We start from the raw sequence: 27,388 nt of genomic DNA on the forward strand, positions 1-27,388 counted from the left end.
CTGATCGCTGGGGACCCCCGTGATCTCGCACGCGGCACCCCAGTTGTAATCAGTCCCCGTAGCGTGTTCGCTCCGGGTCTGATTACCGGCGACCACAGGGCCGACGGCGTGTGACGTCACGCCTCCGCCCCCCTGTGACGTCCTGCTCCGCCCCTAGATGCAAGCCTACGGAAGGGGGCGTGACAGCTATCACGCCCCCTCCTGTAGGCTTGCATTGAGGGACTGAGCGTGACGTCACACGGGGGCGGTGGCGTGACGTCACGCACCGTTGGCCCTGTGGTCGCCGGTAATCAGACCCGGAGCAAACACGCTCCAGGGACTGATTACAAACTGGGTGCGGCGTGCAAGATCACGGGGGTCCCCAGCGACGGGACTCCCGCGATCAGGCATCTTATCCCCTATCCTTTGGATAGGGGAATAGATGTCTAAGCATCGGAGTACCCCTTTAAACAGCCTCTTATGCGGAAAAAAGGAGTTATAGGGGGTCAAGAATGCAATTCAGCAGCACATAACAGCCACTTTTTATTTCAGTGTAAAATTGACTGAGCTGAGATAATTTTCTCTAGCTGCCTATTGCTCCGACAGGTCATATGCTGTGCACCATTTCATTAATTTGACGCATGTCAGCACTTATACAGCAGAAAATTTACTATAAAACACGTCCAGTACAGACAATAATTTCCAATATCGTTTCAATACTATTATTACTGTCATTGTTGTTCATTTCACTGGGTCTCACTCCTGAGACCCGCTGCACACATAAGTTTTAAGCCAGGGAAGCGGGCAGCACTCCGCTCCCCATCCAGTTGAGAGATCCATGCATTTCTCAGCATAGACTTCTAGATTGCTATTACTGCTATGAATATCAATGATCTACTTCTCTGGTCTGCTAAGAAGGGGCACAGACATAGTCATGTACCGTTAAACCCTTCTCGCCACTGGCCAGCGCCTGGGGTTGTACCTTTGGGGCCGGGTCCCCCTACCTTCCCTGCTTGTTTCACTCTCAGCCCGGCATGATGCAGGTGACTAAATGCTCACTGAAGACATCATGAGGTAAGTTTTCTATGGAAAGGTGAGTATTCTCCCCCCCCCCCCCCCCCCCCTTTTTTTCTTTCGGGTTTGTGGACTCTCTACCTCTATAGCCCTTTGCTTTGGTGCCCACTCATTTTTCTTCCCCCTAGGGATTGCCCTGCTCGGCCATTCGTATATAAGGGACGTTATGTGGTGCAGGAATAATGTTCACTTCACTTTTATTCACATGTACTTCACCAGTGCTTACTTTCTGCGCATGCGCCAGTGTATATACATCTTCAGTTTTGCTTCGGCCACATCGCATTGCGATGCAACTGGAGTGCCAGGGATCCCTTACCCTGTCGGCAGCGCTGTTAGCGCTAGCCCGGCGGCTCCCTGTCTCCTCCGGCCTCAACCACATTACTTTGCCGGCATTAGGGGGAATTCATTATGGCTGCGGCACACTCTACTCACGGACCTTAGCTCCGCCCATTCTCTCCCGGCAGGGATTCAGGCCATATCACACGTTAGCGCGTGCAATGTGAGCCTGATGATTACCCTATCACTGCAGGGCTCGTGCTTCTGGGGCAATTCTAACCAATGGGGGCCTGCCTGATACTAGTCCAGCCCCCTCCTTTTAATTGGTCTAGCTCTTCTACTACTCTCTCTCCGGAGCGATCTCTCTGACTGAGGACCGGATTTTTTTCCTCACACACCCAGCTTCTTTAGTGTGGGACTGCTTCTTTTTTATCTGGCTTGCGCTATGTCTGAACCCAGAATTGAACCCCGAATTGAACCCCCCCCCCCCCCCTCCAGACAAGTACCTGGGACCCTGGTCACCTATTATGCCTGTAAGGCCTGCAAACTTAAAATGCCTTGTGGTCCTGCACCACTGCACCTCCCGACCCTCCTGATATATCTTCCCAGGATGTCCCATTAGAACCCTTGGGCTCTGCTCTCCCTCCGGAGTGGATTTCTTCCCTCTCCCAGTCTATTTCTGATTTGGCGCAGGTCTCCTGTTCTGTGGTGACTGCTTTGGAGAAGTCTTCCTCACGCCATCCCTCCAGAGAGCCTCGCTCTCATTCCCCTTATTCCAAGCACCCTCACAAGCGCCCTAGGGTTTATCCTCTGGCTAGTCTCCAGAGTCCGGCAGTAGAAATAGGCGCGCTCCGCATAGGTATCGCCCATCCTCCTTGGCTCCCCGAAACTACCCATATTCTAAGGGCCGATCTCCTGGTCGCCGCTCTGGGTCTCCAGATCTGCGTACAAAGTTAGTTTCACCTTTATCCAAGGCCGTCTCCACCTGCTCCCACTTTCCTGGGGAACTGGAAGATGAGACCTCAGGTTCTGCCTCTGACTCAGAGGACTGAACAGACACGACTGGCATGGGACTGGCATTTCACCTTGAGGACCCAGAAACTTCGGACACAGCTCCAGAAGTCACCGCTCTTGTCCCTGACCGAAGGTTTTCAGCTCCCATCCTCAATTCAATGCCTTACTGGAAACTGCCTGTAAGCATCTTGACAAGCGTTTTAAAGGTGCTAAAAAGGTTCAGGCACAATTTCCATTTACCAGGGACCTCATTGCAAGGTGGACATCCCCCTCAAACGGTGGATCCACCTGTCAAAATCCACTACTCTGCCTTTTGGCAGACGTAGCTTCCTTTAAAGACCCGGCGGATAAATGGATTGAAAATCTGGCAAAATTCGCCTTTGAAGCAGCAGATTCTTAATTCCTGCTTTTGCTTCTGCTTGGGGGTCAAAAGCCTTTTTCTGTCTGGGCTTCTCAACTCCGACAGGGTATTTTATCTGGGTCCCCTACGGAGGAGCTGGCGGGTTTGGCACTTCAACTCTCCACTGCTGGGAACTTTCTGGGCTTTGCTTCCATGCAGTCAGCCCGTTGTATGGCTTTTGCCAGGGGTAATCTGGTGGCGCTTTGTCGTTCCATGTGGCTCAAGGCCTGGGACGTTGATGCAGCTTCCAAGAAATCTCTAACGGAGCTTCCTTTTACAGGTTCTCGCCTGTTTGGAAAATGCCTAGATGAGATTATCTCAGAGGCTACAGGAGGTAAGAGTTCCTTATTGCCTCAGAATAAGTCTCACAATGCTGACTCCCATCGGAGGTTGACCTCCTTTTGGTCCTTTCGGACTTATGGATCCGGTAGGGCGTCCAGGTGCCCTCATAGGACAAGAAGGCTCCTTCCTTCAAGGCCCGTCCCTCCTGGAAATCGGAGAACCGCACCTGTAAACCTACCTCTGCCTGAAGGGACGCCCCCACGCGCAGATTTCTCAGGTGGGAGGGAGTCTGTCACTTTTCCGGGACGGCTGCCCACTTGTAGGACTCCTGGGTCCGAGATGTCATTTCCAACGGCTTGAGTTTGCTTCCTTTCCTAAGGATTGCTTTTTTCATTCGGGGCGTGCTTCGGTCCCTTATCACTCAGGGAGTTATTATCCCAGTTCCTCCCAGGGATCGTTTTTCAGGTTTTTATTCCAACCTGTTTGTGGTCCCCAAAAAAGGGGGTTCCGTTCGCCCGATCTTGGACCTGAAGCGCCACAACCGACATCTACTCCTCCGTCATTTCCGTATGAGTCTTTGTTCGATAGTGGCGTCCATGGATCAAGGAGTTGTTTCCTCGGTGGACATCAGAGATGCCTACCTCCACATCCCCATTTTTCCAGCATATCAGCGTTACCTTTGCTTCGCAGTTCCAGAGGGCCATTTTCAGTTTGTGGCCCTTCCTTTCGGACTAGCCACTGCTCCGAGGGTTTTCACCAAGGTCCTGGTGGCAGTGGTCGCCCTCTTGCAAGCATGGGTGTATCAGTGATCCCCTACCTGGACGATCTCTTGGTCAAGGCTCCAAACAGGGCCCAGAATAAAGTCTCCACCTCACTCTACAGACCTGGTCTCGGTTCGGCTGGATGATCAATCAGGGCAAGTCCAACCTGACTCCCACCCAGTCTCTAGTCTTTCTGGGACTTTAGTTCGACACGGTGTCTGCCAGGATCCGGCTGCCGTCGGGCAAGCGGATGGTCTTTTTTTTTATCAGGAGTTCAGATTCTACAGAAACCTGTGCCAGTTTCCATTCGATTCTGCATGGAGGTCCTGTGCCGGATGGTGGCAGCCATGGAAGCAGTTCCTTTTGCCCAGTTTCACTATCTACCTCTTCAACTTGCTCTCCTGTCCCCATGGGACAGATGTCCATTATCCCTTGATCGCACCATCGTCCCAAGGACACCATTTCCAAGGACACCGTTTCTCGGTGGATCTGGTCTGCTATTTCAGAAGCTTACCGCTGTAAGGGGAAGACTCCACCCTTCAGGGGCTCAGCTCATTCCACTCTTTGTCGGGGCCTCCTGGGCTCTCCGCAACAGGGCTTCGGCCTTGCAAGTTTGTAAAGCGGCCACCTGGTCATCTTTGCACACTTTTACAAAATTCTACCAGGTTCATACCTTTGCATCTGCTGATGCTAGTCTGGGTCTCAAGGTGTTGCAGGCGGCTGTGGTCCAGCCTTCCACCTAGCTTGCTCCTCTTTTACCCACCCTGGGGACTGCTTTGGTACGTCCCAAGGTCTGTGTCTCCCAATGGAGCTGATAGAGAAAAGGAGATTTTTATGCTTACCGTAAAATCTTTCTCTGAGGATCCATTGGGGGGGGACACCACCCACCCAGTTTTCTGGGGTTCCTGGTTTGGTTACCTGTCCGAGGGTGTTTCAGTTATTTTTATTCTGCGGTTCCTCAGTTTCTGTTTTTTTTCTTACCTGTCTGTCCTCTTACTGCTCTGGGACTAAAACGTATTAGCTCAGGTGCCTGTAGGCGGGTATATCCTGCTGGGGTCTGTGCCCCCCAATGGATTTTACGGTAAGCATAAAAATCTCCTTTTCCTTAAGCGGTTAAGCACTGTGCTGGTGCATGGTCTTTGCAAGGTGCTTTGTGAGCAAAAAAGAAACAAGGAGCAGTAGCACAGCAAGGAAGGAGACAAGGGAAGTCTTGATTTACCTTGCATGGACAGTCCAGATCCTCTGCAGAAAGGGTAATGCGTGCAGGTATACAGCTCAGATTTTCTAAGGCTCAGTCTTCTGCACTAGCTAAGCCCTGTTCCTACCACCTGTGCTTTGACTTGCTGTGTTTACTAGAGACAGATTTAGCCTAACAGTTGAACAGCAGATTACAGGGACGTGAGATACCTAGTGGGCAAGATTTTAGAGCAGTTTTTCTGGGGTAAGGAGTGGTAAATGAGAAATGGCAAAAAAAAAAAATCACAAGCTACGAATGGAGAGGTTGTTTGTAAACAATGTAATTAAATGGTCGTCATTGTTTCAAACTGTCTGGACTTTACAGTTTGTGCAATTATGTGTATTATCACCATAGTTGTTTCCAGTGCCGAGATATAAACCTTAATATGTAAATGAGGCTCCAGTGACCTAGAAGGCATTTCCCATCATAGAACCCATCTCCTCTTCATCAACTCCTACCCCTCATTGATTGACAGTGACTAAGCCTATTTAATGCACAGAGGCCGTTCATAAAAATTAAAGGCTGCTTAACACTGGGATCTTGCCCTGCAGAATTCCCACCAAGTACAGATTTAAAAAAGACAAAGTGTAAAAAAGTGTCTACATCTAATAGAGTACTCTTTAGTCATTAGTGTATAAGGTTAATGCACTGCCATATTAATGAAATGTTTTACTAGATACTTCCATTACCTGTATTAATATAGAATTGAGAAAATTAGCTATATTAAACTCTGTATAGATATTTCTGACAATATATTTGTATAAATTCTTAGCCCTGTCTTAGTGTGTGCTCCAAGCAATATTGCTGTAGATCAATTGACTGAGAAAATACATCAAACTGGACTCAAAGTTGTTCGTCTCTGTGCAAAGAGCCGTGAAGCTATTGATTCTCCAGTTTCTTTCTTGGCACTGCACAATCAGATCCGCAACATGGAAAGGTATGCTGCTGTTTTCTTAGTTACAGTATTTTTATTACTTTGAACTTTGACATATGGTAGCCTAAACCATATTTATAATTTAAAAAAAAAATGCTAGGTTCCCACCACAGCTAATGTTTCCATTGGTTTTATACTATAACGGTGGTGGCAGTTGTCCAGCATTACAACCAAAACACAAGAACATGGAAGCTCAACCTCTATATCAGAGAGTACATATCAGGGTGCAAAGCAGTCTATCTCAATAGCCATACACAAAATAAGTAAGAAAAAAGCGGATATTCTAAAATGCTATGTACATCTCAGTAATAACAATATTCTGTATGAAATATAATCTTTATTAGCAAATATACAAAAATACATGGATACAAAATGACACAATACAGTTAAAAACAAATAAACATTGTTCTAACCAGAGCACCCTCCTACAGAAACATCCTCAAGTGGGCACACGTACATAAATGGCAGATGACACTGCTCAGTCCATCCAAAACTCCAACCTAATGTGTGAACCATACATGTTTCCGAAATGTTACCTAGAGGGAAATTTAATCAAAGGATTTTTTTTTTTTTTTTTTTTTTTATTATTGCACAAAATGTCGCACTTGCGCCTAAGAAATTTTTTGTGCGACTATTGTGGGTAAGCATAAAGTAACAACCAGCCCTACCTAAGCAATTTTCAGTTTTCACTTTGCTGTGGTCGGGAATTTAGCAAGTGCAAAAGTTGCATGTAGGTAAAAAAAAAGCCCCCTTTAAAAAGTCGCAAGTGTAAACCAGGTCAGACCTTGATTATAAACTTCCGGTGAGCGGAAGCGGCTGACAGAAATATTAAATTACGGCACTGTAATTTCATATTTCCCGGGCTGACCCGTGATTGGCCTGGACTGACTGGCCAATCACAGATGCCAGCAGGAAATATGAAGTTACAGTGCTATATCTTTCATTTTCCCCGCTGGGAAGCCAGGGAGTGAAGCTCAATACCACCCGCTTCCCTGGTTTCCTCATCACCTGCCCGTGCTGCACGACTACAACTCTCAGCATGCCCTTAGTCAGGACATGCTGGGAGTTGTAGTTGTGCGGCGTGGGCAGGCAGATGATGCATGGGCGGGTGACGAGCTTTTCACCTGTCCGTACATCTCCCGGCCGCGCAGCACGACTACAACTCCCAGCATGCCTTTACAGTAAGGACATGCTGGGAGTTGTAGTCGTGCGGGCAGAAGATGTGCGGAACGGTGACAAGCTTGCCACCTGGCCGCAAATCTTCCATCTGCCCGCTCAGCACAACTGCATGCTGGGAGTTGTAGTTGTGCGGTGGGTGACAAGCGCATTTCCCGCCCGCGTCGCACTACTACAACTCCAGGCATGTCCTTACTGTAAGGGCATGCTGGGAGTTAGTCGTGCGACGCTGGCATCGGGAGATGTGCGAGCTGGTGACGAGCTTCCCTGGTCACCCGCCTGCACATCTCCCACCAGACCATCGTCGTGTGACTAAAACTCCCTTACAGTTGTAGTCGTGCGGCACGGACGGGTGACAATAACCTATTTTCTGTGTTATATTTAAATTTTTTTCTCCCATTTCAGATCTGTGTATCCTGAGGACTACTTTGGATTCGGTGGACTATCGATGACCAGCATTTCTTTTCTTCTACTCTGTTAAATGTTAATAAAATGGTTAACGAGGGCTTGTGGGGGGGGGGGGTGAAGTTTTATTTTTATTTTTCGAAATAAAAGATTTCTTAAACGTGTTGGGTCTTATAGAATGAGCCCCTTACGAAGGCCCTTTTTACACTACATTCATCCATTTTTAAAGATATATGTTCCGTTATGAAAACCCTGAAAATCGGCAGTTACAAAATCCCATTATAGTCTATGGGATTTTTACATGATCAGATTTAACCAGTCAAAGCCCATTAATAATAGCGTCCATTATTATTAACGAGCTATGACAGGTTAAAACGGATGTAAAAATCCCATAGACTATAATGGGATTTTGTAACAGCCGTTTAACGACCGATTTTCAGGGTTTTCATAACGGAACATATAACAGGTGTTTAAAAACGGATGAATGTATAGTGTGAAAGGGGCCTAAGCCGGGGCTTGGTGTTGGCCACAAAAACAGCTAGCGCTAAACCCTAATTATTACCTCGGTTACCCACTGCCACAGGGGTGCCGGAAAGAGCCGGTACAAACAGGCCCGGAGCATCAAAAATGGTGCGCAAAGGCGGTAACAGACTGGCATTATTTAGGCTAGGGAGAGCCAGTAACAATGATCCTCGCCCACCCTAGTAACGTTGGGCTGTTGCTGCTTGATCTGGCTAAGAATAAAAATAGGGGGAACAATATATATATTTTTTTTTATGCAAAAAAAAAAATGTGGGGTTCCCCATATTTTCATTCTCAGCCAGATACCAACCAAGCAGCAACAGCCTGACACTACAAGGGTGGGCGAGGACCTTTGATGCTCTGGGCCTGTTGAAACCAGCTCTTCCCAGTACCCCTGTGGTGTTGTGTATTGGGGTATCAGTTGGGGGTTTGCGCTAGCTGTTAAGCCCCGGCTTAGTACTAGACCGCTTCCACTAAGCCTGTAAATTAAATTTAAAAAAATACACAACTAGTTTAAAAAACTTTTAGTCAAAAAGCCCCCAAGCCCTCATTAACCATTTTATTAATATTAAATATGAAACATTTAATATTAAAGCTGGTCATCGTAGTCCACCAAATCCAAAGTAGTCTGTATATACGGATCTGAAATGAGAAGTAAAACAAATAAATAAAATTGTGCATTTATGGAGGAAAAAGTGGTAAAAAAAAAAAAGAAAAAGTAATAAATGAATTTGATTCTGTACACTAGGTAACTGTTTTTTCTGCCACATATATGGTTCACACATTAGGTTGGAGTTTTGGACGGACTGAGCAGTGTCATCTGCTATTTATGTAAGTGTGCCCACTTGAGGGTGGTTATATCCTCCCACTCATGTTTTTGTAGGAGGTTGCTCTTGTTAGAGCAATTTTAATTGGTTTTCAACTGTATTGTGTCGTTTTGTATCTATGTATATTTGCTGCTAATAATTATATTTCATACAGAATTTTGTTGTTACTGTGCATTACATTTTAGTATATCCGCTTTTTTCCTGTTATTTTTTGAGTTGTCCAGCATTGACTGCATTGGTTTCTCTTTCTTGAAAAGATCATTGGTAGTCGGCACTCACCACATCTTCTCATCATCTTTATTAATAAAGCATTGACTAGTGCTAACTCTGGTTTGCATTTTTGTATATATGAGTAGTAATAAAGAAGATAAAGATTACGTGGTGAGTTCTGACTACCTATGTTCTTTTGAAGATTGTGTACTTTTCACAGTCAGAACACTGTGCGGCATAGATTTGTTTAGCAAGAAGTTTGGATCTTACTCCTCAGTATATCTGGACTATATGGAGTAGTGGCTGTGCCGACCCGATGTTATATCTCTATTGGTGTAATTGGTTTCTCTTTGCTGTGCTTTGTCTGGCATTTTTTAATAATCTGCAATGGATGCTCCTAACAGAACCTCTACTGCAGGTGTGAATCTGGCATGAATTGTTTATTAAGGTACCGTATATTCCACAATTTGAAAGAATTTTCTGCTACACGAATGTCCCCATAATATGGTGCAATACAGCAGAAACAGTATAGAGTGTCTGCGGTAGCATGGTATCATACAGTATGGCACCCTACAGACTCTGTGCTTGTTCTACTATACTCAATTTGCCATATTTTTCAGGGTTATGTTGTAATTTCCTTGTTGGTGAATTGTGATTCCTCTAAATTGCATACATTTCTTCTACCTTCTGTCTTTTTTTCCGGACATTTTGTCTGGTAAAATAAATATCAACTTAATGCTTTAGATTCAAGTGGGCCCTTAAGTTACCTCTTATAGATTCTGAATAGAAAAAATGTATTTGAAGTTTTACATTCTGCATGTAAATGTTTTAGGTGTGTGTGCATGATATGTGCCCAATTACACATTTGCTTTTAATAAGAGTATGTGTTCAAAACCAGTGCAAATCCTAGTTCTTTAATTGGGTATTTACTTAGCCTTGACTAACTTACAGTTTTGTTCGTTTTATTAGTATGCCAGAGCTCCAGAAATTGCAGCAGTTGAAAGATGAGACAGGAGAACTATCATCGGCTGATGAGAAAAGATACAGAGCTCTTAAAAGAACAGCTGAAAGAGAATTACTAATGGTACTGGTATATTAGCTGTTGTATGTAGTGAAACATGTAAAGTGCACCTTAACATAGTAACATAGTTCATAAGGTTGAAAAAAGACCAGAGTCCATCAAGTTCAACCTATATCCCTAATAAGTCCCTAATGAGTTGTTGATCCAGAGGAAGGCAAAAAAAAACTCATACTAGAGGCAAAAATTCCTTCCAGACTCCAAATAGAGGCATAAATCCCTGGATCAATGTTCTGTCCCTATAAATCTAGTATACATAACCAGCAATGTTATTACTCTCCAAAAATGTATCCAGACCCGTTTTGAACTGTATTACAGAGTTCACCATGACCACCTCCTCCGGCAGAGAATTCCAGTCTCACTGCTGGTGCTGGTGTAGGAACCTTCTTTCCTCTATACGTAGAGGATGCCCCCTTGTTATAGATACAGTCCTGGGTATAAATAGATCATGGGAGAGATCTCTGTACTGTCCCCTGATATATTTATACATAGTTATTAGGTCTCCCCTAAGCCTTCTTTTTTCTAAACTAAATAACCCTAATTCTGATAATCTTTCTGGGTACTGTAGTCCTCCCATTCCCCGTATTACCCTGGTTGCCCGTCTTTGAACCCTCTCCAGCTCCACTATATCTTTCTTGTACACTGGTGCCCAGTACTGTACACAGTATTCTATGTGTGGTCTGACTAGTGATTTGTACAGCGGTAGAATTATTTCCTTGTCGTGGGCATCTATGCCCCTATTGATGCACCCTTAGCCTTGGCAGCAGCTGCCCGACACTGGTCACTACAGCCAAATTTATACAGCTAAACGTATACAATAGATTTCAAAATGACCTTGGTTGCTATGAGAGAACAGCACTGCTCACAGCATTAATGTATTGATTAGAATGAATGTTTTCATGATTTGTTCTTGTCCGCTCTTGAAATGACTGATTTCTTCCCTTCACTTCCAGAATGCTGATGTGATTTGCTGTACATGTGTTGGAGCTGGAGATCCTAGGCTTGCTAAAATGCAGTTCCGTTCAATTTTGATTGATGAAAGTACTCAAGCAACAGAGCCTGAATGTATGGTACCAGTTGTGCTTGGAGCAAAACAGGTGATTTAATATATTTCTCTAGAAGAGTCATTACTTGCTTTTAGGGAGCTATGTTTGTCTATACGGCTTGAGTTCTGCCATTTTCTGTTGTGTCTCTGAACAGGAAATCTAAATATCTAAATGTCCCATCACCAATGTGTGCTTCCCCTAAATCCATAATACAGCTTTGTACAACATTTTTTTTTTCTCCTTCTTCTAGCTAATACTTGTAGGCGATCACTGTCAGCTTGGTCCAGTTGTGATGTGTAAAAAAGCTGCAAAGGCTGGGCTGTCTCAGTCTCTGTTTGAGAGACTTGTGGTCCTTGGCATCAGACCAATTCGCCTTCAGGTTCAGTACAGGATGCATCCTGCCCTCAGTGCTTTTCCATCAAACATTTTCTATGAAGGGTCCCTTCAAAATGGAGTAACTGCAGGTAATGCAACTAAGGGATTAAAAAGTGTTTGCAGTTGGAAGTAACGGTACAAGTGAATGTTAATTTCTTTATCATTTATCTAGCGGATCGTGTAAAGAAAGGCTTTGACTTCCAGTGGCCACAACCAGACAAACCAATGTTTTTTTATGTAACCCAGGGACAAGAAGAGATTGCTAGTTCAGGGACCTCTTATCTAAACAGGTAAAGGGAATAAGATTTTGTTATGTATCCTTTTTAGTTTGTCTCCAACCCAGTTCATGTTTTACATTTAACTCACGGTCTCTGTTAGGACTGAAGCTGCTAATGTTGAGAAGATTACTACCAAACTTCTGAAGGCAGGTGCCAAACCAGACCAGATTGGTATAATTACTCCATACGAAGGGCAGAGATCCTATTTGGTTCAGTACATGCAATTCAGTGGCTCTTTGCACACTAAGCTCTATCAGGTACAGTTCTATCAGTATGCAGTACATATCTACTGTGTGGCTTTTTTCAGAATATTTAATTTAAGTAGTATTTTTTTTTCTGATAGACTGTAAATGTTTCCTTTCTTTAGGAGGTGGAAATTGCCAGTGTAGATGCCTTTCAAGGAAGAGAGAAAGACTTTATTATTCTTTCTTGTGTCCGTGCAAATGAGCACCAGGGAATTGGTTTCTTAAATGATCCCCGTCGTTTGAATGTGGCATTGACAAGAGCAAGGTAAATGTCCGGATGGAATAGCAATCAGTTTTTGCCGTTAAAGATTATGTCCAATGCTAAGAAAAAGCACTTATTAGCGCGTGTCGTACCCAGCAAGTCAGCTGGTCGGAAAACACTCTCCCTCCTTTAATTTCTATGGGAGCAGCAGACACACAGCATTGCGATGTCTCGCTCTCTACCATAGAGATGAATGGAGGGGGCGTGTTTGTACTTGCTGTGTGCAAAATGTCACACACAGCAGCTCAGCCGAGGCCCTGTACAAGAGATCCCAGGGGTCGGACCCCCCACAATCAGACACTTATTCCCTGTCCTGCAGATAGGGGTTGATTTTATTATTATTTTTTACCACTGGACATATTCTTTAACTGTTTTGTAATGCTTTTAGCATCATAATCTCTAGAAACCCATAATTTCTTCTGTTGACTATCCGTTTCTAACATATCCCATGTTTCTAGGTATGGGGTTATAATTGTGGGAAACCCAAAAGCACTTTCAAAGCAGCCCCTGTGGAACCACCTTCTAAATTACTACAAAGAACAAAAAGTTCTCGTTGAAGGGCCCCTCAACAATCTTAGAGAGAGTCTCATGCAGTTTAGCAAACCTCGAAAACTTGTAAACACTATTAATCCTGTAAGTATTCACCTCTAAAGAAATTTACTTCCTACTTGTGTTAAAAATTTGCTGCTGACTTTAAAGTGGTGTTAGAAGAATAGAAAAATGCAGACAATGTCTGAAAAGGATTTTTGCTTTTTGCACAGTTACATTTATAAGCAATCCATTTTGACCCCTCTTGGCTATTATAGTAAGTTTTTATTATGTTTCTAGGGGGCACGTTTTATGACAACAGCAATGTATGATGCCCGTGAAGCAATAATACCTGGATCTGTGTATGACAGAAGTAGTCAAGGTAAACTAACAGGCCTCCAGAATTGTTTGTAATGTTGTGATATTTTAATTTAAAGTTATACCATAAAAGTGCCAAGAGGAATGTTTTTTTCATCTATAAAGTGGAAATATCAAGGTACAAAGAGTTTTATACAGTGGTCCCTCAACATACGATGGTAATTCGTTCTAAACGACCCATAGTTTGTCGAATCCACCGTATGTTGAGGGATTCGTGCAATGTAAAAAGTGCATTTAATACTCACCTGTCCCCGCCACTCCGGACCACGTCCTCACCGCTCCCGATGCTGTCCCAGGGGCTCCCGATGCTGTCCCGCTGCTCTGGCGTCTTCTTCGGGATCCTCTGGCTTCTTCCGCATCTTCTCCAGGGTCCGGGCCTCGCTTTCTGGTGTCGTTATTACGTTGCTGCGCCGCCACGGCGTGCGCAGGAAGTAATAACGACGCCGGAAAGCGAGGCCCGGACCCCAGAGAAGATGCCGGAAGATCGTGAAGTGGACCTCGAGCAGAGGGGATAGGTAAGTGAACCTGTCCGGGATGCTTAAACTATTTTGCGCTGTCTGATAGCAGTTTATGCGATGGCCCCGATATATAAAAGCATCGTATGTCGATGCTGACATCGACATGCGATGACCTCTGAGAGGCCATCGTATGTCGATTTGATCATATGTCGGGGCCATCGCATGTCGGGGGGGTTACTGTACAGGGTTGAGTTGCTGGATGCAAGATGAACATTCTTTTAGTTAATATACTGAACCACCATATTGCCATATGCCCAGTTCTGTAAATAATCAGTTCTACCAGGTCCATTCTATAGCATTGTGTCAGCATTGGGCCTCTAGGACTAAGAGAAAGTGTGAACTGAAACCCATGTGGCAACGTTTGTTTTGTCTTCTTATACACAATTGTAAGTGGCATGGAAAAGAGGCGCTCAGGAAAGGTATTCCTACATGAAATTGAAAAAGTGCATTTAAAAAATGGCTATTGTGCACACTCCTGCTCTATAGCCATTTAAAAAATGCCTAAAACATGGGACCTGAGGAAAGCCTGTCCCTCTTGATGGGGGTCTCCACTTTGTGGCCAAGTTAAAGAATCATCCTTTTTTTAATCTTAAGAGTGCTCTCTGTGAGCAAAAATCTGGGTAAAAATGTAGTCACCTGGTTCACAGCCTGAAGAAGTCTGGTCAGGTTGTGCCTGTCTCGTACGGATACTAGATTAAAACTGATTAACCTAGTGTGGATTGGAGGGAAATAACCTGCTCAGGCAGAGTGAACACTTACATCCTGCATTATGCTGGGGGCCGTGATGTCACAATTTCCCATAGTTCTGTGTGCTGCCTGCAGCTCAGCCAGCTCTATGCACGGCAAGGGCACCTCCCATGTGCAGCTTCAGCCAATCATAGTAGCCTCAGTGAGCTGAGCAAGCGTCTTCATCTCCTTGGCAGGGAAGCATCTGACAGCCAGCTCAGTGTTTATAAGAGCAAGCACGATGTCCTGAGAAGAAGCAGAGGGGGAGGGGAGATCCCTGCTCTCCCCTGCACTGATCACAATCTGACAGCAGGTCAGTCTGAAAGAACCATGTCCTGAGAATAGAAGCAGGGGGAGGGGAAACACTGAGCCTGCTGTTAGGAAAGTGATCAGTGTCTAGGTCAGTGTATCCCAACCAGGGTGCCTCCAGCTGTTGCAAAACTAAAACTCCCAGGCATGCTGGGAGTTGTAGTTTCACAACAGCTTGAGGCACCCTGGTTAGGAAGCACTGGTCTAGGCTGGGCTACTTCTATGATGAACTGAAAGGCATTATGGGAGACAGGAAGTACTGATCTTTCAGAGGGGATTGCAGAAGGGAGAGGGTGAGATACATGAGGAGCAGATTGTCAGAATGGTGAGCTGATGCACTTTCACATGAAAAAAAAATAAAATTTGTGACTTGGTCCATGATACTTCTTCTTTAACCTTTATGGTACAGCCATTGATAGCATTAATTTTGGTTTTGATCCACATGCCTGCCTTAATTTTTACATACATAAATTGCATCATTTTAGATTTGAAATATAATTTTACATTATAGCTGACAGGAATTTTAACAGGAAACCCAGTGATGGTTGATGTAATCTTCTGCTACAGTATAATTCTAACTAGTGTATATATCTTTACTTCCTCAGCTCGACCCTCAAACATGTACTTCCAAACTCATGATCAGATCGGCATGATTAGCTCTGGACCCAGTCATGTAACTGCAATGAACATTCCAATACCATTTAATTTGGTCATGCCTCCAATGCCTCCACCAAGTTATTTTGGACAGGCCAATGGACCAACTGCAGGTACTTACTGTTGCGATTGATTATGCATTGGTCCCTCAAGTTACAATATTAATTGGTTCCAGGACGACCATTGTATGTTGAAACAATTGTATGTTGAGGCCATAACGCTGCTAAAACCTGGTAATTGGTTCTGAAGCCACCAAAATGTCCTAAAAAAAAAAAAGCTAGGAAAAAGTGAAGATTAAACTAAAATAAGTAGATACCTAATACAGATAAAGCAAGTCCTTAACCTCTTGGGGATGCAGGGCGTATGCATACGCCCTGCATCCTTGATCCTTAAGGACTGATGGCATACCTGTACGCCCTGAGCATTTCCAGTCCCCACCGTTCACCTGACAGGGACAGGACCGGGATGCCTGCTATAATCATTCAGCAGGCATCCCGTGACAACACTTGGGCGGATCCTGAGACCACATTCAGATCAGCGCTTTGAATCAATTCCGGGTCAATCGGTTCCAGGTGACCTGGAAAAAAAAAATAGGTGCCATCCGAGATGGCACCTATCATCCTTTAGCAGCAGCAGTGAAGTGGCACTGGTGCCACCTCACGATCATCCTGATTGGTCAGCCGTTACAGGCAGACGAATCGGAACGCCTGCTGTGGCGGTGTCCCTAATGGCACCTGCTCTGCCCTTGTTCCGGATGGCGAGAGCGGGTGACTGGAGCATCCACCTGAGGCTGGGGCCCCCGATCCCCGATATTGGCGGATCAGGGCCCCAGCAGCGGCGACAGCAGGCGGATCTTCACTGCGCAGCAGCAGGAGGTAAGACTGGCCTACTGCTGTTGCTAAGCAACAACTCCCAGCATGCACACAAGGGCATGCCTGGAGTTGGTATGCAACAACAGAAGGCACAACTAGAACTCCTAGCCTGCCCTTTGGTAGTTTGTGCATGCTGGTGGTTGTAGTTATGCAACAGCTGGAGGCACATTTTTGTGCATCCAGCTGTTGCATAACTACAACCCCCAGCATGCACGGACAGCCAAAGGGCATGCTGGGAGTTGCAGTAGTGTGCCTCCAGCTGTTGCATAACTAAATGTCCCCACATGCCCTTCGGATGTAAGTGCATGCTGAGTTGTAGTTTTGCAACAGCTGAAGACATACTGTTTTGCAAAACACTGAGTTTGTTGCCTAACTCGGAGTTGCACAACCAGTTGGCCTCCAGCTGTTGCAAACTAAAACTCCCAGCATGCACTGATAGACCGTACATTCTGGGAGTTGTAGTTTTTCAACAGCTGGAGGCACACTGGTTGCGAAGCACTGAGTCAAATAACAACCAGTGTGCCTCCAGTTGTTGCATAACTACAACCCCCAGCATGCATGGGCAACCAAAGGGCATGCTGGGAATTTTAGTTGTATGCCTCCAGCTGTTGCAGAACTGAGTCCCAGCATGCCCTTTGGCTGTCTGGGCATGCTGGGAGTTGTAGTTTTGAAATTCCTAGAAGCAGCAGTGAAGATCACTTTACAGCGATCTTCACTACTGCCTCTGACGTCTCCACCTCCACTTGCCTGTGCCTTCTTTCAACCACCGGTCCCTGAGTTGTTTCTGACAGCTCCGATCATCCCTATTTTCTGGGCTATCTGGTCATCAGAGACCCGAACAGCCCGGAATCACCTTTCTGAATTGCTCAGCGATTTCTGACATAGGGGGAGTCCCCAGGGGATTGCATGGGGTTTCTGCTGAATTATTTCAGCAGGCATCCCAGTGCAATCCCCACCCGAGGCGCGGCGGGGACAGAAATCCCCGCAGGCCTACAGGTACAACCTTGGTCCTTAATGCCTTAAGGACCCGAGGTTTATCCATTTTTGCACTTTCGTTTTTTTTTCCTCCTTACTCTTAAAAAATCATAGTTCTTTAAATTTTGAACCTAAAAATCCATGTGATGGCTTATTTTTTGCACTACTTTGTAATTATATCAGTCATTGTACCCAAAAAATTACGGCAAAAGGAAAAAAAATCATCGTGCAACAACATTGAAGAAAAAACGCCATTTAGTAATAAAAATGACACCTTATCTTTATTCTGTAGGTCCATACGATTAAAATGATACCCTACTTTGATTTGTTGTACTTCTGAAAAAAATCATAACTACATGCAGGAAAATTTATATGTTTAACATTGTCATCTTCTTACCCCTATAACTTTTATTTTTCCGTGTATGGGGCGGTATGAGTGCTCATATTTTGCGGTACCATTTTTGTATTGATCGCTGATTATTTACAGTTTATTTATTTTGAATTTTTTTTTAAATGGGAAAAGGGGGGTGATTCAAACTTTTATTAGGGAAGGGATTAAATGATCTTTATTCACTTTTTTTTTCCAGTGTTATAGCTCCCATAGGGGGTTATAACACTGCACACACTGATCATTTACATTGATCAATGGTTTCTCAGAGGAAACCATTGATCGATGATTCTGCCGCTTGACTGCTCATGCCTGGATCTCCGGCATTGAGCAGTCATTCGGCGATCGGACACCAGGAGGCAGGTAAGGGGACCCTCCATGTGTCCTACAGCTGTTCGGGACACCACGATTTCACCGGGGTGGTCCCGAACAGCCCCCTGAGATAACAGACATTAGTTTAGTTTCACTTTAGATGCAGCAATCGACTTTGAAAGCCGCGTCTAAAGGTTTACTAGCATGCAGCACCGCGCTCAGTGCCACGGGTCCCGGCCATTGTTTAAAACGTGGGGTTTTTAGAATGGGAGCGGACTCAGAACGTACAGGTACGCCCTGGGTCCTTAAGTGGTTAAGTACCAGGGAGCAAGGGTGTACCTGTACGCCCTTGGTCCCCAACAGGTTAATAGATATAGTTTTGTCAGGAAGTACTTTCCACAACTTGGTATACATTTATTGGTCCAGGATGGCAGGGGCTTAGGTGCTGAGCCAAAGTCATTGGCAGTAGGTCTCAGCTGACACACAAGCTGTAAGAGCAGAAAATGGAAATTCCTCTAATTCCTCTAAATCTCAACCATTTAACACCTTAGATGCCACACTCAACAGCATGCACAATATCTGATCAGACGCAAAGCTGGGGCTCCCTCTGTCACCGCACCAGCCCCTGTGATACAATGGCAGAGTCCTTATGGATTGTCATGGCAATTGGGGGCCTAATGAAGGCTTCCAGGTGTGCAATCTTCCAGACAGACAGGGTCTAAGAAAATGTCGGTCATTATTAAGTTGAAAGACTTAATACACTATAGAACAGTATTGCAAAGTACAAAGACCCTCTAGGGAAGTCAGATAGTCTGACCGAACTGCATGACTCTTAAGCATCGTAATATGCCCAGATGACTGCTCACTGGTAGTATTTATACAGTGCATGCTTCAGCTTCGTATTATATGTATGATGCAATATAATGTAGAAACGTACCTCCCAGTTCAAGCCACTGTGATGGTTTAAGGGCCAAAATTCTTGTGATTGTTACCCTTTTACTTGTGTACATGAAGGTATAAAGCTTTTGTTTAAGTTCCTCCCCATTTAAAGGTGGTGTTTCTCCCCCCCCCCCCCCCCCTGTTATTGGAAGCAGACTTATAGTTCCAACAGCTTAGAATACAATGTAGTCAGCTTCTGTAGAATATTGTAGTTTCCCATGTGCGGAAACAAAAAAGTACTTTTTACATTAATGTGTTATGCTCATGATGTTCTTTTGAAAGTGTTATGTTAATCATCTTGCAGCTCATTCATACATTGACCGTGTTTCCCAAGGTCGTGGAATGCCTAAAGGGAAAGCTACCCGTGGTGGGCGGCAGAAACAGAGAGGCATTGGGCTTCAAGGCATGAGTCAGGGAAATATGCCAAATAGTCAAGCCAGTCAAGATGTAGTGTCCCAGCCATTTTCACAAGGACCTCTAACACAGGGATACATATCTATGAGCCAACCATCACAGATGAGCCAGCCAGGACTTTCTCAACCAGAATTATCACAGGTATGTAAAGTGTTTAAACACTGGGTCATCTGACAATACATAATCAGAAATGCTTATGACTTGATAAAGGGAGGAATCCCGAAAGCTTGTCTCTACATAATCTTGTTAGTCCAATAAAAAAGGTATTACAAGATACTGCAACTAACGATGATTTTGCGAGATAGATAGAGATATTATGTTTTTTAATATATAGATAGATATATTATTATATTTTTTAATATATAGATAGATATATTATATTTTTTAATATATAGATATATTATTATTATAAAATATATATATATATATATATATAATATATATATATAATTTATTTTATTTAATTTATTATATCCTACCTACAAACATATGTTGCTGGTTTTATGAAATTGCTTGTCATTATACAGTACTTTCATTTATTGGAATAGATCAATCATAGGAATCAATAATTCAGTACTACAGTATGTTTTCTTATTCCAGGATAGCTACCTTGGTGATGAATTTAAGTCGCAGATTGATGTTGCATTATCGCAGGACTCTACTTACCAAGGGGAGCGAGCTTATCAACTTGGAGGTGTGACCGGGCTGTCACAGTACTAGTGTGTAAGTAATTTTTACTATTCCTACGTAAAAGTATATCTTGTATAGAAGCTCCCTTTTTCCAGCATATAAATACCGTATTTATCTGCGTATAACACACACTTTTTTGGCTAAAATTTTTAGCCTAAAGTCTACCTGCGTGTTATATGCCGATAAGCCGCTGCAGTTCAATGATTTAAAGCAGGCGCTTTAAATCAATGAACTCCAGCGGCTTTGCAGGTGCAGAGAGCGCCAGCGCTGCCGGCTTCTCTGCCCCTGCCGGCCCTTCTCTCCCCCTGGCTATCGGCGCCGCTGCCCGTTCTCTCCCCCTGGCTATCGGTGTCCGCGCTGCTTCAGGCCTCCGGTGTGCGTCCCATGCGTCGTTGCTTTGCACTGCATGGCGTGGCGCAAAGACGTCACTCGTCATTGCGCCGTGCAGTGCATAGTAACGATGCATGGGACGCACACCGGAGGCCTGAAGCAGCACGGACCCGACCCCGGCAACAGGTAATTATGCAACCGGGGATGGGGGGAGGCAGCGGCGCCGGCAATGGGTGCCGCTGCCCCTTCTCTCCCCCTGGCTGTCGGCGCCGCTTCTCTCCCCCTGGCTATCGGCGCCTGCAATTGGGTGCCGGCACCGATAGTCAGGGGGAGAAAACGGGCAGCGGCGCCGATAGCCAGGGGGAGAGAAGGGCCGGCAGCAGGGCTCTAGACCCCAGGAAAGGCAGGGGAAGAGAAGCGGGCAGCGACTGCCTCTCTCCCGCTGCCTTTCCTGGGGGTGTATCGGGGTATACACGCGCACACACGCACTCTCATTTTACCATGGATATTTGGGTAAAAAACTTTTTTTACCCAAATATCCTTGGTAAAATGAGGGTGCGTGTTATAGGCCGGTGCGTGGTATACCCCAATAAATATGGTACCTTATATTCTGTAATGGCAGTTTGTTAAAATTAGAGCTTGTTTCTGTAATGTTGTTTTTTTTTTTTTTTTTATAAACAGTCTAGTCTTTCATTCTGTGCTGTTACATTACAATATTAGTTTGACAACTGATGAATTTGTTGTTTTTCAGGTTGAAGACGAGCTAAGCCTGCGTGGAACTTAGTTCATCCACATTTTATTCTGAGTAATAAAAAATAAACGGATACCTGTTTTCCACTGCTAAAACTGAAGCACCACTGTGAGAGCAACAGGAGAGAGAGGAACGTGAGAGGGATAAAATATAAAAAAATCGAGAGAGGGCGAAAGCGAGCGAGACCACTGCAAGCACACAGAGGCGAGGAGAACGATAGGAGACGTGGCTATACATCAGAGAAGCCACATGCACCTTAACAGGATAGGTAGTAAATGGGAGTAACCATTGCCATCAAGTTGTCGCTGTCAGAGTTTCAACAACCCGCTAGAGCTTTCTAGCCTGCACCGTAACTTGGGCATGGGCTGGAGGAACAGCTTTTGTTTTCTAACTAGTTATGTACTCCTTTGGCACTATTATCAAAGCTGGAGGAAAACAGTTCCTTATCTCAGAGTTGTGGGTTTGTTTGTTTTTTTTAAATACAGATTCTTTTGAGTCTGTTTTAAACCATATAGACAGCATATTCTAGTTTCTTCAATGCAAGCAACAGTATTAATGAGAAATGAAGAGGTCAACTTTGAGATGCAGGTTTGATTTTCAAACTGGCTTTGATTAAGAAACCTATGGTCTCCACCATGCCCCTCTACCTAAAAGGTTCTGCACTAGTTGGTTTTAAAACTTTCTAGAGAAACAAAGTGCTGGATGTATTTTCTTTTCTTTTATTCTGCTGGTTGCGGTGGACCTGAGTACTGCGAGAGAATTGTGGTTTATGTGGCAAGTTAGAAAGGCCGCCACAAATAGGGACTTTCAGATGCAGCAAATGACTTAATGACTAGCCTCTCTTTCCTAAAGCAGTGTAGCAGAGCAATGGAGTATACAAACTCCCTTAAGGAGAGGGGTTTTTTCAGTGTTTTCTGTATGCTTTGATTGGCTACTGTCTGGACTCTACTCCACAAAACAAATAATCTTTGTTTAGGCAAATTGTATGCTTGAAAAAGGGACAGATTTTTTCTGCCCTTCGGCACCCAGCTGTCAGGGAGAGACAAGCTAGCCTTCTATTGAGAATTCCCCCTCCCATATATGGATCTAGTAGTGGAAACTGGGGATTATATAGGTTTGAAAGTCAAGTTTTCTCTATAGATTTTGAAACTGGATGAAAATAGAACAGGACTGCAGGCAGTATGGAAGGTGGCCTACATTCTGTGTACAATAAGAATCATTGGATCATCTCTTCCAGTGAGAGACTGAATGGACTTCGCCTTAGACCAGTGCAAGGCAGTGCCAGTAAATACATTTTATTCTGCCCTATTGAGCGGTTTGGTCATGAACTAATTTATGCACAATACTGGTGTTATTACGGTAACATTTTTTCAGTCAAAAAAAATAAATAAAAGTAAAATACAGCTTGTTTTCGAAAACCGTCCTCTTAGTATTTATAATTTAGGCCGCCACATCATTGTATGACTTTTAGCTAGGCAGATGTGAAAAGAAACAAATCACAAAGTTTAGTTTCTATTCTGCTGAAAGAATTAGGAGCTGGGTTTGTATATATGCACTGTGCCATTTATTTACAGGTACCATAATGCCATAGGTGTAGCTTCAGTCTTGGTTTACGCACTTGGCAATTCCTACACAACGTTGGCCACCTTCCTTCCTGCAAGAAAAGAAGTTTTATTTATCAATGTTGCCGAAGGGCTCTTTTCCTTTTTAATTTTTTTCTCCCTTACCCTGCACTGCTTTCTTAGTAGATGACTTAAATGTGTATTTAGACTTTCCTCTTCAATAACACCAATATATTGCGCAAAGATGAATGAGTATCTAGATCTTCTCATTACTACTTCGCGTACTAAAAAGCATCTGCTGGCTTTATTTGTTTTCCTGTAGTAGTTATTGAGTTTTAAATACCCAGGAATGCTTGTGCTAGCACAGTGTATTTTTGTTTTTCCTCTCCCATTGATTTGTTTTAATCATATGTCATTAATAAAATGATTGATAAACAGCCCTTGCACTCCTTATTGTGGATTTATTTTATGGCTTGCAGATTGCATATCAAGACTTGCTCAGTTTTAAGCAAGTTTATATATTTTTGTCAGTGTGTATAAATCCAGGTGTACCAAATGTTAACCTCTTAAAAATGCAGGTGTTTTTTTTTTTTTCCTTTTGACATATTGTTCTTAATAATGACATTTGCTACTTTTACCGCCAAATTTAAAGTGAAACAAACGGAAATTATTTGTGGGGTGAAATTGAAGAGTCATTTGGTAACTTTTGGGGGCTTCAGTTTCTACCCAGTGCACTTTTGGGGGAAAAAAATCACATATTTAGTCTGTAGGCCCATGCGATAAAAACAATATCCAATTTATATAGCCACGTAGAGTAGATCCAGCTCACCCCTCCAATATCCGCCAGCCGCGGCACGGACTCGGCACGGACAAGGCTGATAGTAATCCAAAGGAAACAAAGAAAGACGTCCAGCGCAGCCAAAGCTCGAATGCTAGTGCTTTATTGTAGACACAGCAACACACAGGGAAGACAGCCGTGACGCGTTTCAATCGACTAAGCGATCTTAATCATACTGATGCATCATTTTGTTCCACTAAAAAAGAGAAATTATAACTTTTTGTATGAAAAGTATACTTAGAATAGTCCTCTTCTCACCCCTATATTTTTGTGTTTGTATATTTAGAAAGCTTTTATTATGAAAGCTGGGCTTATTTACCTTTTATTTTATTTTTTGTTAACTTATTCACAATTTAAGTCCCCATAGGGGACTATTACATGCAATCTTTTGATTGCATATACTGAACAATGCTGTGCCATTGCTTCAAGCTGACATGGCTTCCTGCTTCACTGGAGTGCCGATCGGACGGGCCAGAGGCAGTTATTGCTCTGCTAAGCTGGCAGGATAAGATTTTTTTTTTTTACATTTTGGATTCTGCAATCAACTTTGATTGCGGCGTCAAAAGTGCTAATTCTGGACATTACCCTGATTGGTGATGTCAGCATTAGGCATGCATCTCTGCTGCTGGGATGATCCCGCTATGACGCACACTTAGCTCCTGTGCACACGTCAGAGTGCAGGGCGCATATTTACACCCTGCATCCTTAAGGGGTTAAACACTATTCTTACCAAGGCTATGGTTACTTGATATTGTCCTACATTTTTATGACTTTGCTGCAGACACTCAACTTTAGGAAAGTCTTTTTTCTGTTTTTTTTTTTTGTTTTGTTTTTTACCCATTAAATGGTGTGCTCACATATTCAAGAAATATTATTTTTTTTTTTTCTTTGCAGAACAGCAGGTTTATCCCCACATCTAGGAAGGGGAACATCTAATTGGGCTACTGTTTTGTGTAGAAATGTGCTCAGTATGAAATGAAATATAAATTTGACATAGCACACATATATAACACACACCTATAACACAATACACATAACATAGAAAAAAACTTCAAAGAAATAAAAAACAAAGGCAGCTTGTGAATGCAAAATTCTTTTATGTCTGTAGAGCAATAACTGTGCCTTTTTGAGCTGCATTGATTTCTCCTCCTTTGAAGTTTTGTCTGGTCTGTTTTTTCTAAGAATGGAAAATCCATGTGGCAGTAGAACAATAAAGAATTTTTCTTTCAATAAAGGGTTAATTCACATCAGCTTGTGATGTCTTGTCTGAACTGTTTACACAGAGTACAGCGAATTAGTGGGGTGAGTCTGGTCTCTTACTGATAATGTATCAAAATTATTGCCGGTCCAGTTTTTACTCTATCATAGAAAAACCTGATCAGAGATCCATGCAGTTACATGTTGCCTCAGTAGGCATCATACAAAGGCCACCCTGACAATAAAGGGTATCACCAAAAGAGCATACAAAGTAATGGATGTCACACTACAGAAACACGTTCCATCGAAGGGAGAAAATAAAAGGATATGTAGACCATATCTGTGTTTTAACAAATTCTAAAAGATTTGTAGAGAATGCCTGCAGAGGTCCAACAACTCCAGACTAGGAAATAATGCAGTATCAATTAATTTTCCCAATATATACGTTCAAACTTCTGGGGACATTTCCTATATTATATATATATATATATATCATATAGGGATATTTTCAAATATGCCCCATTTTTAGCCTATGTCCCGGTACCATTTTTTAAAGACCAAGTACGAGTACCGAGTTTTTATTAAATATATATATATATATATACTTTTTCAAAAGGGGGTTATGTAAATTTTTCTTAGGGAAGGGGTTAATTCACATTTATAAATTTAGTTATTACACATTTTTCACTTTGTTCTTTTTTTTGTGTCCCCATAGGGACTATTACTTGCAATCTGTAGATTGCATATGCTGATCAATGCTATGCCTCTTTTTCTACTGCCAGTGCTTGCCATGGATGGCTGCCGTAAAGAGTGATGATCAGACTGCATGGAGCACGGTAAAGGACCTCCTTCCTCTCAGCTGAACGGGACACCGCAATTTCACCGCAGTGATCTTGATCAGCATCTCTGAGCTAATCGGCAGTTAATCTCGGGACTTTTACATGCCCCAATCAACTTTGATCACTGCGTCGAAAAGGTTAATGCATGTCCCGGCTATGACACTTCATAGCTTGGGAGTGGGCAAAGGGCGTAAATTTACATCCTGCATCCTCTAGGAGTTGTCCGTGCGCAGAGTGCAGGCAGCTTACTGCACCTCAGTGATACCTGCCGGCGGGAGTCCCGCTGGCAGGTATCAGGGACATTTGCACAAGTACTCGTGCAAATGTCCAGTATCTGTCCCAATACCAGTATCGGGACATCCCTACTCTCTACATTGTTATAATGTGCATTATCTGCACCGCACCTATATATGTCAGATTTTGGTTGAATGTCTATCTTGTTTAGCCCAAAAAATATATATTCCTTAAGTACAATTGGGAGAAACTGGGCTTCACAGTGAATGCAAGAGAGAGTCTTACCACACGTGTGGTACTAGATATGAAAGATTCATCATGCATAGATGGAAGTATAAATGACATAATTAAAATAACGATAAAAACAAGCAATCTCCAGGTAGCAGAGCGGGATCAATGGAAGCGCTGAGACCAGATAAGTTTAAAGGATTTATTTCCCATAATGCAACGCGTTTCACGGTCACCCGCTTCCTCAGGCATTATGGAAAATAAATCCTTTTAACTTTTTATCTGGTCTCAGCGCTTCCATTGATCCCGCTCTGCTACCTGGAGATTGCTTGTTTTTATCGTGATTCTATTTCAGCGGGACGAAGCTGCAGAGACCCTTTGATGATACGCCCTGTTCCATTGTTGTACTTGGTTGGAGTACAACTTCATGTGGTAAGCGCAATTCACACTTAGCGTTACCAACTCACCTTTGGTGTTACACTACGGAGCGCATCCGTTTGTGCTTTTTTATTTCAATAATTAAAGGGGTAGTCCAGTGGTGAAAAACTTATCCCCTATCCCAAGGATAGGGGATAAGTTTGAGATCGCGGGAATCCGACCGCTGGGGCCCCCTGCGATCTCTGTGTACGGGGGCCAGGCTCTCTGGCCAGATAGCGGGTGTCCGCACGAAGCAGCGGCCGACACGCCCCCTCAATACATCTCTATGGCAGAGCCGGAGATTGCCGAAGGCAGCGCTTCGGCTCTGCCACAGAGTTGTATTGAGGGGGCGTGTCGGCCGCCGCTTCGTGCGGAGGTTGACACGCCCCATTCCCGCGGGCTGTCGGGGCTCCGTACAGGAGATCGCAGGGGGCTCCAGCGGTCGGACCCCCCACGATCTCAAACTTATCCCCTATTCTTAGGATAGGGGATAAGTTGTTCACCACTGGGTCACCACTGGACTACTCCTTTAAAATAAGTTTAAGTACATATCGAAAATAATACACAAACAATATAGATGCTTGTTTACCTAAAGCATATCCTGTTTTACACAATGTGGCTTGATGATAAATAGGAATGAGGCTTGTTTACATAAAGCAATCCATAATGAGGCTTGAAGCTCAACTGGAATGAGGCTTGACACACAGTAGATAAACTTGTGGATCTGGTCGCTAGTAAACAAAACAGCATGGAAAGACAGCCCTTTCTGACAGTAGGAGATCACTGATACAGTTAAACAATGCATACATAGTAACAGCAAGAAGCATAGTTGCATGAATATTACATAATATGCAGTATAAAAAAATGTCTGAAATTATTTAACATATATAAACACAAAATGCATATCA

General features: G+C 43.7%; 1 protein-coding gene across 2 annotated transcripts in view; it reads left to right on the forward strand.

Moving 5' to 3' along the window:
• Positions 1–23,164, forward strand: part of UPF1 (UPF1 RNA helicase and ATPase) — a 108,768-nt gene extending 85,604 nt beyond the window's left edge. Inside the window, exons 12-24 of one of the 2 annotated variants that reach the window (XM_056573160.1) lie at positions 5,796–5,960; positions 10,067–10,181; positions 11,129–11,272; positions 11,472–11,685; positions 11,769–11,886; positions 11,975–12,131; positions 12,242–12,384; positions 12,840–13,014; positions 13,210–13,291; positions 15,446–15,607; positions 19,315–19,535; positions 19,995–20,117; positions 21,166–23,164. In XM_056573160.1, coding sequence (XP_056429135.1) covers positions 5,796–5,960; positions 10,067–10,181; positions 11,129–11,272; positions 11,472–11,685; positions 11,769–11,886; positions 11,975–12,131; positions 12,242–12,384; positions 12,840–13,014; positions 13,210–13,291; positions 15,446–15,607; positions 19,315–19,535; positions 19,995–20,114 — 1,816 coding nt within the window. In that variant the 3' untranslated portion in view covers positions 20,115–20,117; positions 21,166–23,164. Of the gene's footprint in view, positions 1–5,795; positions 5,961–10,066; positions 10,182–11,128; positions 11,273–11,471; positions 11,686–11,768; positions 11,887–11,974; positions 12,132–12,241; positions 12,385–12,839; positions 13,015–13,209; positions 13,292–15,445; positions 15,608–19,284; positions 19,536–19,994; positions 20,118–21,165 lie in introns of both variants that reach the window. The other variant, XM_056573152.1, reaches the window with a different exon arrangement.
• Positions 23,165–27,388: the final 4,224 nt, after the last annotated feature.

Source organism: Hyla sarda, chromosome 1, assembly GCF_029499605.1.
Source record: "Hyla sarda isolate aHylSar1 chromosome 1, aHylSar1.hap1, whole genome shotgun sequence".
Lineage (NCBI taxonomy): Eukaryota > Metazoa > Chordata > Amphibia > Anura > Hylidae > Hyla > Hyla sarda.